Source organism: Sceloporus undulatus, chromosome 6 (assembly GCF_019175285.1).
Source record: "Sceloporus undulatus isolate JIND9_A2432 ecotype Alabama chromosome 6, SceUnd_v1.1, whole genome shotgun sequence".
Lineage (NCBI taxonomy): Eukaryota > Metazoa > Chordata > Lepidosauria > Squamata > Phrynosomatidae > Sceloporus > Sceloporus undulatus.
This window is the reverse complement of record NC_056527.1, coordinates 72,309,054-72,322,390: the sequence shown is the minus strand read 5'-3', so window position 1 is coordinate 72,322,390 and position 13,337 is coordinate 72,309,054. Positions and strand designations below refer to the sequence as shown.

The following is a 13,337-nucleotide window of genomic DNA, read 5'->3' as shown; positions in this document are numbered from 1 at the left end:
CCTCTTTTTCTGGGGTATATCTTACATTTCAGTCTTCTGTCCAGGAGGAATTCCAAAAATGTCCTCCCTTTTGAGCATCACTAAGAAGCATGAATTTATATTTGTATGAGGAGTTTCAGCTTTTACTTGGTCATGTCCTCCATTTTAATTGAAAGCCCTACATTTTGCGGTGCCTTGTCCTCCTTTGTGGTTAGGACAGCTGGTCACAGTGGGAGCCAAAGGCAGCTAAAGTGGTGTCAAACTGCAGCCCTGGTCCTTTCACCTGGTGACTCTACTGGTTTTCTTCTCTTTCTTGTGATACCCTTTTCTGCCGCTTGGGTGAAGATTTTTAGTTTTTAGGGGTCATAGATGGACCACTACTACCCCATAAATTCATGAGGATGGGATCCAGATTTTTCCACATCATTAGAATGAATAATGCTTCCAGCTTGCAAAAGGAATCTGTGTGCATTAGTCTCCATTCCAAATATAAAAAAGTCTTTAACCTGTAAAAACCTAATTGGCTTTTTGACTAATTCTCAATACTATGACAAAAGATTGGAACCTAAGTTTTGTGTCATGTTTAGCTTTAGCAAACGAAACAGCGGAAATCAAGGAGTGAAAATAATTATGAAGGGCGACGGGTTGCCAAAATATTTCTTGCCTAGGGTGGCAAAATACCTGCCTGGATCAGTGTGATGGAAGTCTGGGAGTTGGAGTTTGTTGCTCCCCCCCAGCTTCCGATAGCCCCCTTCATTGCTCCCATCTCTCCCCCCAGCCTCGTGTTTCATTCCCTCCATCCCTGTCATCTACATCTAAATTTACCCTTCCGAGCACCGAGAAATGTGGGACCTTGGAGTTTGGGGGGGGGGTGTACCAGGACGGAAGCAAAGTTTCATTCCACACCAGAACAATTCGGAGTGAAATGCAAGTAAGCTTAGAAGCAATTTTTGTGAATTCGCTTGTTACCGAATTCACCAAAATGAGGAATCACTTTGGATTGACTGCAGAAGTGCCTCAGAACAACCCCCCATAGAAAGCAATCACGGGTGATAATACATCATGTTTTAGCGTGAATTCACATGGTTGGACCCGCAGTCTCATCGGAACAGAGCTGTAAAACCCTCCGTGTGATAAGACTCTATACTACTATTGATGGAGCCTAAATTTGCATTGGCCTTTTTAGCTGCCGCATCACACTTGATTCATGTTCAACTTGTGGTCTACTTGGACACCTAGATCCCTTTCACATGAAGTCTCGCAGATTTGAATGCTACTGCCCAGTAGTTAATGCATATGGGTAAAGAGAATTATTAAAACAGTCAAAGCAAAGAAATAGAAGCCAACAATAAAAAAAAACAAGAGACCCCTTCCACAAGATCCAAGAATTCAAAAACAAAACCCAGGGTAGAGGTGCAGTATGATAATATGAGGGAAATAATACACAGCCACAAAAGCTATGGTTTATGCATAAAGGAATGGGATTGCCAAAATATCTGATTGCTCTGATGTGTAATCTGTACTCAGGACAGGGGTTGTCTTCAGAACAGAATACGAAGAAACAGAATGGTTCCCAATCAGCAAAGGGGTCAGGCAAGGGTGCATACTATCACCCTATTTATTCAGTCTGTATGCAGAAAATCTCAAACGCAGAGGAGGCTTAGACTCAGATGAAGGAGAAGTAAAGATAGGAGGAAGGAACATTAACAATTTAAGATATGCAGATGACACAATACTACTAGCAGAACCACACAATATCTAGGGTGAATTCTTGTAGATCTTCCATAGTCATTATTTATGTTTTTTAAATGTTTAGTATTAATCCAACCTTAGCACTTTTCTCCTTGAACTTCCTTATTAATTACTTTGGTGGAGGGCATGTAGAAAGAGAAGAAAGCTGCATGTCAGCTGGCTAGACTTGATCAGAGAAGACACAGACTTGAGCCTGCAGATGCTGAACAGAGAGGTTGAGAAAGGAGTCTTGGAGATGTCTCATTCACAGGGTCACCACGAGTCAGAGTCCAGGGCAGTTAACAACAACATGTAATCCATTAATATTTGTTGACATGGGTCTAAAACACACTGCAGAAATAATCCAGTTTCAGACCGCTTTAACTGCCCTGGCTCAGTGCTAGGGAATTCTGGGAACTGTAGCTTTGTGAGGCATTTAGTCTTCTCTGTCAGAGAACTCTGGTGCCACAATAAACTACAAGTCCTAGGAATTTCTAGCACTGAGCCAGGGCAGTTAACGCTGTCTCAAACTGGATTATTTCTGGAGTGTGTTTTGGACCATAATATTCATATCAATCATTTACTTTATTCCTTTTATCGTTATTTTTCTTCCACTCTCCTTTCTTATCCTCTTAACTACTGTTTCCCTCTCTCCCTCTGCCCTTCTGAATTCAGGTTTTCCTCACAATTGGAAGGGACATGAGACTTTCTTAGCTTGTTACTCCTCTCAGGTTTTTTCCCTCTTGGAGACTGTGTTCTTCACTTATCCCCCTCCCCCCCTTCTTGATTCTTTTAATTTTAACCTTTATTACTCCATTTTAAATTTTCTTTATATGGAGGGTGATGATGGCATTCTGACCTATTTTCAGGGGATGTCTTATTTTTATTAAGCATGGTACAACAATCAGCATTTATTCAAATATAGTTAAAGTCGTCTTCTTCTGGAACATCGTCATAACTCTCCAAACCCGCAATTCCATCCTGAATGTCTTACGACTCCATTTCCTTTAGAACCATTGGCCTCAGTCTTTCTGCTCCCTTCCTGCCCCCTTCTGTTCCACGCCAGGCCTATCACTATGTCTTATTTTTGGGGTATGGCTTATATTGCGCAAATGCTTAGAAATCCTGCTACAGCTTATTTTATGGAAACAGGGTAACAACTGTACCATGTTAGAAATATCAGTTGTTTCATCTAACTGAATTGCAAACTTAGGGCTGGACTAATGCCTGGTAATAAACTGCTGGAACTGGTCATTACTAATTTCAGAAATTCTTTTGAAAACAGTATCATTCAATAAAGGAATTTTATTAATTTCATCCCCATACTTTTTCCCATGAAAAAATTCTGACATTTTAATAACAGCAGGTAACACAAGATCTTCTCCTACTATGTAGGACTTTTTAGATTTTTCAATGATATACGAGGTTTTGTAAGATGCAAGTACATACTTTCAGTTGACATTAGTAAATTTCTCAAAACATTGTTTTTCTTTATTTGAAGATTTTAAAAATCATTCAAAATATTGCTTAGGTTTATTGCAGTACGCTGCATGCTTGGTATTAAGATGTCATTTCAGTTTGGCTAGTTTCATGCTCTCCACAGCCAAAACTTCATTACACATTAAGCAAAGAGTTTTTTTCCATACCATCATCATTATTAGACATATATCCATATTGCAAAAATTATTTGACATATTTTCCTTTTCTTGTCAGTTTAGGTGTACCTGCTAGTAAAGACTCTGCTGCACTGCCATTAGTATTTTTACTTCTGTCTAAATTTATCCACTTATTAACTGAAAAATATTTCCCCAATATGATAACTTTATCACAATATTGGATACAAATTGGCTATAATATTGCACTATTATATTATAGTATTATTGAGAATACTATCACTCTCTTTGAGAATTTAGTATAGTAAACAATATGTAGTCACATATATGGTTAGAATGAAGGCAAGTGCTTGACAACCTTTATCAGCTGCTAGTACTCTGACTATTGCTGATGATTGCTTTTCAAAAATGGCGGTTACTACTAGTTAGTTACGGTACATATTATTACCAATTGAAATTAACCTCAGCCTCCCTCCCTCCCCTCTTTAAATTACCTAGGGAAACTACCGCTTTATGAAACTTTTACTTAGTCGCAGAGCAAACTGGATGAAGAAGGATTTGGAAGGAATTACTCCGTTACATTTAACGACCCGCCACAAGAGTCCAAAATGCTTAGCTTTGCTGCTAAAATACATGGCACCAGGAGAAGTAGACACACAGGACAAGAACAAGGTAAACTAAATTGCATTGTAGTTTTTATTCCTGTACCTCCATTTTTTTCTTATTGGTCTCTGTACAGTTTTAGACCTTGAATAGAACATAACTTGGAACATTTTATGGCTCTTTACTAGCACTCATTTCAAGGAGAGTATGTTGGTTTGTCTGTGCCTTGAAGTATGGGTCCTTTCCATTTGGGCTATTGTGATTTCCATTAAAACAACATCATAGAGGGCATTCTCAATGGTTTTTCATCCCACAGCTGTGAAAAACTTCACCCAAGGGGAGGGTGCATGTGAGCAGTTCCCTAGTAAGAGTTAACAGATGTTTCAATGTTTATGCAAAACTTAGGCCCAAAACAAACAGGCAGATGGGGGCAGCTTCTGGCCACTCCAGGGGTGTGGCAGTTACATGACACTCCAGGGCCACCTAAGGTGACCCAAAACCAACCCCAAAAGGAACGGATCTTTTCTGTTCCTATTTGGGGCCACGGCAGGAGGTTCCCTCAGGTGTTCACTGCAGCCCCAGGGCAGTCAGGTTAGGAGCAGCATCTGGCCGCTCATTCCTGCCTGTCTCCTTTGGCCCTTACTTGTAGGACTGTGCAGATAACTATGAGTACAAGTGTATTTTTTCCCCATAACAAATACATTATTTTTGTAGTTAAAAGTTTAACATTTTGAATGACATCACACTTAGATGGCTGGCATATATCTCCCTGCAATCCTATATCTTCCCGCAATCTCTAAACTACAGTATGTTCTAGTGTAAATTTCAAGAGCAGCTAAATGTGTTTCCAGAGAAAGGATTTATTATACTCTTTCAGAACCATATCACTTTCTCCTTTTTCAGAGGTTTTTTTTAAGAAAAGAAATTCCTTTTTTTAAAAGGAGAGAAAGAGAAAGACAGTACATTCCTTTTTGGTTCTAACATGTAAACTAGAATAGATAAAATTGTTGTTCTTACCCCCCCCCCACCACCATGAATCAAGGCAGGGACAACAAGAATTAATAAACAATAATTGTTAAAACACTTTTAAAGCGCACATCAATTTAAAGGACAAATAAACTGTACACATATTAAAACAATCCACATCTAAAATTCATCATTTAAAATTCACAATTTAAAAATCATCAGGATAATCCTGGTGGAAAGATGTATAGTGTATTCAGCAGACGAATCTCTTCTGGCAGGTCATTCCACAATCTAGGAGAGACTGAAGAAAACATCCTCTGGCTGACAGTTGCCAACCAAGTCCTAGCTGACTGGAGTAAATGTCCACCGGAGGACCTGACCATATGGAGTCAATTATATGGGAGGAGGCGTTCCTGTAGGTAACATGGACCCAAACCATGTAGGGCAGTGGTTCCCAACCTTCCTAATGCCGTGACCCTTTAATACAGTTCCTCATGTTGTGGTGACCCCCAACCATAAAATTATTTTTGTTGCTACCTCGTAACTGTAATTTTGCTACTGTTATGAATCATAATGTAAATATCTGATTAATTAATAAATATTTAATTATTATCAATAACCAATTATTAATAACTGATAATTAATTACTAATAACTAATTATTAATAATTATTAATTATTAATATGAATACTATTAATTCCATCCTCTGCTGCTGTCACCCTGCTCTTTCTTGGGAGAAGGCCAAGCAGTGGAGGAGCCTTGAGCAGAGAGACCAGATGTCATAACCAGAATGGAGGGAAAGAAACCACAAAATGTAGGACATTCATGTAAAATGTAGGTGACATTACAAAATAAAAGCTAAAAACAATAATATAAATTCACACAATATATAAATATAAATGCACAAGAAACCTCCTAATGCCCCCCATGGCACTGTGCTCCCACCCCACTCATCCTCCTGGCAGCTGCCTGCTTAGAGGTGAGAGTCAGCTGGAAAAGCACATTTCACTTCAGAAGATAAATATATTGAGCAGTTTGCACTCTATGTCTTTCCAATTTATAACAACAGCTACAAAACTGAATAATCGTAACAGCATATGGGCCATTTAGGTCGAAAACACACTGCAGAAATAATCCAGTTTGAGGCCAGTTTAACTTCCCTGGTTCAATGCTAAGGAATCTTGGGAAGTGTAATTTGTGAGACATTTAGCCTTCCCTGTCAAATAGTTCTGGGGCCACAAGAAACTATAGCTCCCATGTTCCCTAGCACTGAGCCAGGGCAGTTAAAGCAGTCTCAAAATGGATTATTTTTGCAGTGTGTTTTGGACCTTACTTTTTAAAAAATAGTCAAGATTTAAATGTTGCTTTAAAAATTATTTCCATCTCCCAGCAATGAGATGGTTGGAGGGAAATGAGAAAGTGTTGGGGGGGAAGGACTGCCAATATATTGGGTGATGCATTCTGGGTTATGTACAATTTGTGGCCAAGTAAGTGGCCCTGGGCAGGTCACACTCTCTCAGCCCCAGAGGATGGTAATGGCAACCCTTCTTTGAAGAATCTTGCCAAGAAGACCCCATAAAGTTGTCTTAGGTTCACCATAAGTTGTAAAGGACTTGAAGACACACAAGAACAGCAAAAAAGTTTGCAATTATTTCATAATTAGTACATAGGAATAGGAACCAGCGTGCTTTAGTGGTTTGAAAGTTGGACTAGGACTCTGGAGACCTGGGTTTGATTCCCCGCTCTGCTATGAAACCCAGTGGATGACCTTGGGCAAGTCACACTCTCTCAGCCGCGGAGAAGGCAGTAGCAAACTCTCTGAGCAAATTTTGCCCAGTGTGATTTGTTAATTGAAGACCAGGGTTTGAATTACCGCTTGGCCATGGAAACCCATTGAGTGGTCATAGGCAAGTCACATTCTCTCAGCCACAGAAGGAGATACTGGCAAAACTATTTCTAAATAAATTGTAGGAACAGGCTTCCCTTAGGGTTGCCATAAGCCAGTAACAACTTGAGGGCCCAGAACAACAACAAGAGCATCTCACCACCCTACACATCAGGCACTCACAAGAGTAGAGAGCCTGGGGGCAGCAGTGGCAGCAGAGGGAGGTGACAGAACTGGCAGTGCCCAAAACACAGCCTGGCAAACTTTACCTCCTCCGCTGAGGGAAGAGCGGGAGGGGGAGGGAGCAAAGAGGGAGGGGAGGGAGCAAACTTGACCCCTGTGAAAAAGTCATTCAACCCCCAAAGGGTCGCGACCCACAGGTTGGGAACCACTGATGTTGGGCGTTAAAAGTAATAACCAACACTTTATACCTTGCCTGGAAACTCACTGGAATAAAATGGGTAGAGGTTAGTTCCTGTCTAGTGCCCTACTTTCAGACTTATGATTGATTACAGCGAACTGTGAACTCAAGCTGGGCCTGCATAAAACAGATGTGAGATTAATGCTTTAGACAAGGCTTCCCGTTACAGTTGCATTGCCTCATTCATGGATAGTAAAGTGCAGGCCAGACAATGTCTTTTTGCCCCCATTGTTTTATCAATTTTTTCTTATTAGAAAATAAAAATCTGTTAAGTGTGTGTGTGTGGGTATGAACAGTAGGAGCCATTTATCTGGATGCACATTAGTGCTGTGAAACTGCTCACAGCTAGAGATTAAACAAAAGTACTCTTAAGTCCAGAGTTTCTAATTGTCTTTTTCTCACTTTTAGCAATTCTTAGGCTAATTTGTAAATATTTCAGATCATGTGTAAAATATTTGTTTTAAATGCTATTTTATTTAAGAGTGCTGAATAAATCTTATATTATTCAAGAGACTTACTCAGTTCAGAAAAATAACTTGAAATTTGTTTTTAAAACATGGTTTCACGATTTTGTGTCTTTTCTGTTATTCCCAGCAAACCGCTCTTCACTGGAGTGCCTATTACAATAACCCAGAACACGTGAAACTTCTAATTAGGCATGATTCGAATATTGGAATCCCAGACATAGAAGGAAAAATTCCACTTCACTGGGCAGCTAACCACAAGGATCCCAGTGCAGTCCATACTGTCAAATGCATTTTGGTAAGGCTTTCTGTTCACATAAATGACAGTCAAATATCATAGAATCATAGAGTTGAAATAGACCTCAAGGGCTATCCAGTCCCTGCTATGCAGGAACACTCAATCAAAGCACCCCTGGCAGATGTCCATCCAACCTCTGTTTAAAAACTTCCAAAGAAGGAGACTCTATCACACTGTTGAACAGCTCATACTGTCAAGAGGTTCTTCCTTCTGATTAGGTGGAATCTTGTAGCTTACAATTGGTCACTGGTGCATCCAGGTTTGACCATATAACACCTATCTTGAAAGATCTTCACTGGCTGCCCATTCGCTTCCGAGCGCAATACAAGGTGTTGGCCACTACCTATAAAGCCCTACATGGCTTGGGTCCAAGTTACTTGAGGGACCGCATCTCCCCATATGATCCGTCCCGCACACTCAGAACATCTGGGAAGAACTTACTGGTAATTCTACCTTCCAAATATGTTGCCACATCTCAGATGGCCTTTTCAGTGGTGGCCCCACGGATGTGAAATGATCTGCCCAAGGAGCTCCGTCTGACAACCCCCCTAGAAACATTCAAAAAGAGGCTTAAAACTCTACTTTTTTGTCAAGCCTTCCCCCCTTAAGAATGAAGTTATCAACCCTGTTGGCATTGATTCCCTGCTTACCCTTGAGGGCGAATGATTGTGCTTAGAGTTCTGTAATTGTATGGTTTTATTATGGGATTTTATCCTTTTATGAAATGTCTGTATGGTTTTAATTGTCTGTACACCACTTTGATCTGTGGAAAAGTGGTATATAAATAAAATTTATTATTATTATTATTATTATTATTATTATTATTATTATTATTAAATCCATGGATATAGAAGGCTGACTGTAAAAACATACTGCCATCTTTCTCATTACACTGTTTAATCTGGGATCATTTCAATGCTCTATAGGTAGTTATTGCTGTTTTTTATTTCTCAGTATACCTTATCTAACTGTTATTTTTACAAATTAGGATGCTGCTCCAACTGAATCTCTGCTGAACTGGCAAGATTATGAAGGCCGAACTCCCCTCCATTTTGCAGTTGCTGATGGGAATGTGGCTGTTGTTGATCTACTGACATCCTATGAAGGCTGCAATGTTACCTCTTATGATAATTTATTTCGAACTCCTCTTCACTGGGCAGCTTTGTTGGGTAAATATTGAATGTCAGAATTTCTAAATTCTTTTGAGCTGATTTTTCTGCTCATTTTGTGGAATACTGTACTAATTTCTTCACAAGGAGCATGGTTGGAGCACAGGGCTTGCTAGAAAAACAGACAACTATCTTATACTTAGGAACCTGTTTATATACATACAAAGCTGCCAAATAACTTATAAAATTGGTCTATCAAGCTCAGTATCAAGGATGGGAAATCACAATCTCCTGGACAAGCTGCATCCTGTATTGCCTCACCAGCCCATCCACAGGCCTCCAGTTCAGCTGTTTTGCAGTTGCTTATTTGAGCAGCATAATGGAGAGAAGGGAACTCACAAGGGAAGTTTATGCCTCCCCTTCTCACAGTTTTTTCCAGCATCACTAATAGGAAAACATCTGCGGAACATGAAAGAGGGGGCTGTGGAGCAGAAGGTTGTGCATGTGTCCATGTCTGTGAGAAGGGGAGGGCAATGGATGAAAAATATGTCACTTTGGATTTCTCTCAGTTTACCATTATTGTAAAAGTTTGTTTTGTCCCCTTTTTATGATGTTTTGCTTTTTAAAAAATGTCATAAAAATTCATACACATTTTCATGTACATATTTACCTAATGTGGTTTTGCCTAATAAAACATTTATATTCCCTAGTTTAACAAATTATCTTTTAAAGTAAGTACATTTAGTGAAATATTTAATTAAGCATACACACACATAGAGGATAATTCTGTTGTAGTAATTTTCAGGCACTGAGGGGGTTGATATTCCTTTCCTCCCTCCACAGCACATAAAACCCCTACTAGTTTTACTGATAATCCCCTGAAGCCACCAAACATGGCCATTCTGTGCTTTGCAGCAAGTGGGTAGGCTCAGAGTCATGTCTGGCTACATCCCCATAGCCAGATGCGCAACAATGACATCAGCTCTGAGATCCATTGGGGTTCTCCAGGATCTTAGCACTGCTGTGATAATTTCATATCTCACTTTGGGGGACATAGATGCTTCTCTGAGCCTGGCGGCTTACCCTGAAATATGGAACAGCTCAGGGGCTTTTCAGTGGAGGGGAGGGAATATGTGGCTCAGCATAGCTAGATCCACATATGCTCATTTACTCTAAACCTAGGGGATGTAGGATTGAGGCTGTAATGTGAATGTGTGTGTATACCTTCTTCAATCATACTTTTTGTTTTGTTTTGAAGAACTGCATTGCAAAATTCAAGGAAGTGTAAATGCTGAAAACATACTGTTTTTAGTCTTGTATTAGTTCAGAAAGTGTAGTTTATGTAGGTTCATATTAAGATATCAGTAACCTTCTCCAGTCTTTGCTCAAAAAAAGGGGCAAGTGTGTGTTATTGTTTTTGGAAGAGTAGCATGTGTTTGGAGGAGGGGCTATGTGAATGTGTCTGAATGTGGAGTGTATATTTTTGGCTTTGATTTTATCTATCACCAGATCTAGCTTGCCTACTGCTGAATGCAAGACTCCTGAAGTAAAATCTATGCTTCAATGATTCTGCAGTAGAAATTCTGCAGGGTTTCAGACAGGGTCCTTCCCACCCCACCTGGAAATGCTGGTGACTGAACTGGAAACTTTCAGTATGCCAAGCATCTGCTCTGCCACTGAGACTACACCTGCACTGCAGAAATAATCCAGTTTAATACCACTTTAACTGCCATTGCTCAATGCTATGAAATTCTGGGATTTGTAGTTGTTGTGCCACCAAAGTTCTCTGACAGAGAAGACTGAATATCTCACAAAATTACACTTCTCAAAATTCAATAGGATTGAACCATGGCAGATAAAGTGGTGTCAACCTGGATTATTTCTGCAGTGTGGTTGCAGCCTGAGTTGCAACCTGTCCCCAAACAGACATCATCCTTTGTCAAGTTTGTTCTAGGTTATTATTGTTATTATTTAATATATTTTTCTCCTGACTTTCAGAGCATGCACCCTTGCAGGTTAGTTTATATAAATATCAGAATACACCAACAATGCAACAAAAATATGGAATTACAGTATTAAAATAACACTAAAACAGCATAAAACAGTGAGATTATCATGATGTAACATAATGTCAGCAGATAAATATTTGCCAATATATATTTGTCTGAAATAAAAGACTGCAATAAAACCATCGTTAAGAATCTCCTAAACACTAAAAAAATAGCATAGAAAAGTCTGCCTTCCTGGTAGTCATCAACTTGATAGTTCTCATTGGAGGTTCACAAAGCAAGGCTTCGGGTGCCAGTCTTAAGACTTGAGCAGGTTCCTGTAGTGCAGCTGATCCTTCAAATTGTCTAAATAGGTTTAGGGCTTTCAAGATCAATACCAGTACTTTAGGTTGGGTGCAGAAATAAACTCACAGTTGATGCAAACTGGTACAGAAAAAGTATGATGTGCTGAATACATACGTTTCTTTCTGTAGCAATTAAAGTTTCTGAATTGTCTTTAAGGGCAGTTCCACATAGCATTGCAATAGTCTGGATATAACCAAAGTATGTATCACTGAGGTATCTGCCTTCATCTATCAATGAATGAATGCTATAAAACATACTTCTGAACATCAGTACCACAGGCACATCCATAATGAAGTAGAGCACTCCCAAATTATGCAGCTAGCCCCATAGAGAGCAGGCAGACCTATCCAAGATCAATTGTACACTTCTATCCAACTGCCAGATTTCCCACAACATTTCTGTCTTGTTTGGGTTACTGTATATACTCATGTGTAAGTCTAAAACTTTAGGTTAAAAAATTGATCCCAAAAACCTGAGTCGACTTATCTACAAGTCAATGTAAGTACTGCATAGTGGGTCCTTGTTATCCACTGGGGGTTGTTTTCAGGATCCCCTGTATATACCAAAATCAAGTCCCATTAAATACAATGGCATAGCAAAATGGTATCCCTTATATAAAATAAAAAAATCAAGGTTTGATATTTGGAATTATACTTTTTTTGAATATTTTCTAACCGTGGATGCTTGAATCCATGGATAAGCAGGGCTAACTGTACTTTAAATCATAGACACACACACACACACACACACACACAGTGGTGAAAGGCAAGACTCTCTCATCCATCCAACCTTTACTATGAGCACAAATAGTTATCGCTCCTGGAACTTTTGTAAGTTATTTGGCATTGTTTTCCTTTGCTTTGTCCTTTATATCCTTCATTACATGACTCTAAATTTTACTCTCGATTTATCCATGGGTCATCTCAAAATCCATAATTTTGGCCCCAAAACCTGTCCTCAACCTATGTATGAGGTCGCCTTATAGTCAAGTATATACAGTGGAACCTCGCCATATGCGCGCTCGCCATACGCGGCCTTGAGCATACGCGCTCAAGCCGTGGTGCGCGCGCGGGGCGGAAGGGGCGGCGCATCCCATTCAATTGAATGGGCGCGCTTGCCCGTTGCGGCCTGTGCGCGCCTGCACCGCCGCGCCGCCGCGCACGAGCCCCATTGTTTATAATGGGGCTCGAGCATAGGCGGAAATCGCCATACACGGCGGGATCCGGAACAGATCCCCGCGTATGGCGAGGTTCCACTGTGCAGTGTTTTTCCCTATTCTTAACTGAGACAAATCAGGAAAAAGAATAATTACCAGGATAGGGATATATCAATCTGGAGTATTAAAGGCTGTAACCAAGTGGTAGAGAAAAGGGTAGAGTGGTAAAGACAGAGTTAAGAACTGTAAATAAAAGGAAAAAAGACAAGAGACAGCATTGGGAAGATTAGAAAATTTGAACATTGTCTAGAACTGTGGATAGAAGATGGATACTGTTCCAAAATACTACCTTGAGGTATCACCCTGAAATTGAATAGAAATTGAGATCAGAGAGTGTCAGACTCCTGCTTGCAGTCTCCTTTCCCAATAAGAGGCTGGGCTGTAAAAGTACCAACTTTATTGAAAATAGTGCACATACAAGAGAAGTGACTTCTTTGTCAGGAATGAAGATGCATAGTTACAGATGGGTTATATAGTCCCACAAGCATACCCACCCCCATAAAGCAATAAAGTAAATTAATTGGATAAGCCTCCCCAATGATGTAATGTCCTCTAGTCTGGGATCTCTGGCAGACTCTCAAAACAATTAAGTTCTCACAGGGCGTTATCTCCTCCTTGCACCTGTGGCCTTGAAGCACAAACATCCTTCACCACTAGACTAAGTAATAATGAACCTTAACAGCCTATGAGTATATTCA

General features: G+C 39.9%; 1 protein-coding gene across 5 annotated transcripts in view; it reads left to right on the top strand.

Annotated features, from left to right (window-relative positions):
• Positions 1 to 13,337, top strand: part of INVS (inversin) — a 109,796-nt gene that overhangs the window by 58,809 nt on the left and 37,650 nt on the right. For 4 of the 5 annotated variants that reach the window (XR_006104760.1, XR_006104759.1, XM_042476595.1 and 1 more), the window contains exons 4-6: positions 3,822 to 3,995; positions 7,793 to 7,960; positions 8,949 to 9,129. Coding sequence is in view for 3 of the 5 variants with exons in the window: in XM_042476595.1 (XP_042332529.1) it covers positions 3,822 to 3,995; positions 7,793 to 7,960; positions 8,949 to 9,129 (523 nt within the window). In the remaining 2 variants the exon portion in view is untranslated. Of the gene's footprint in view, positions 1 to 3,821; positions 3,996 to 5,194; positions 5,308 to 7,792; positions 7,961 to 8,948; positions 9,130 to 13,337 lie in introns of those variants that run through there. The other variant, XM_042476598.1, reaches the window with a different exon arrangement.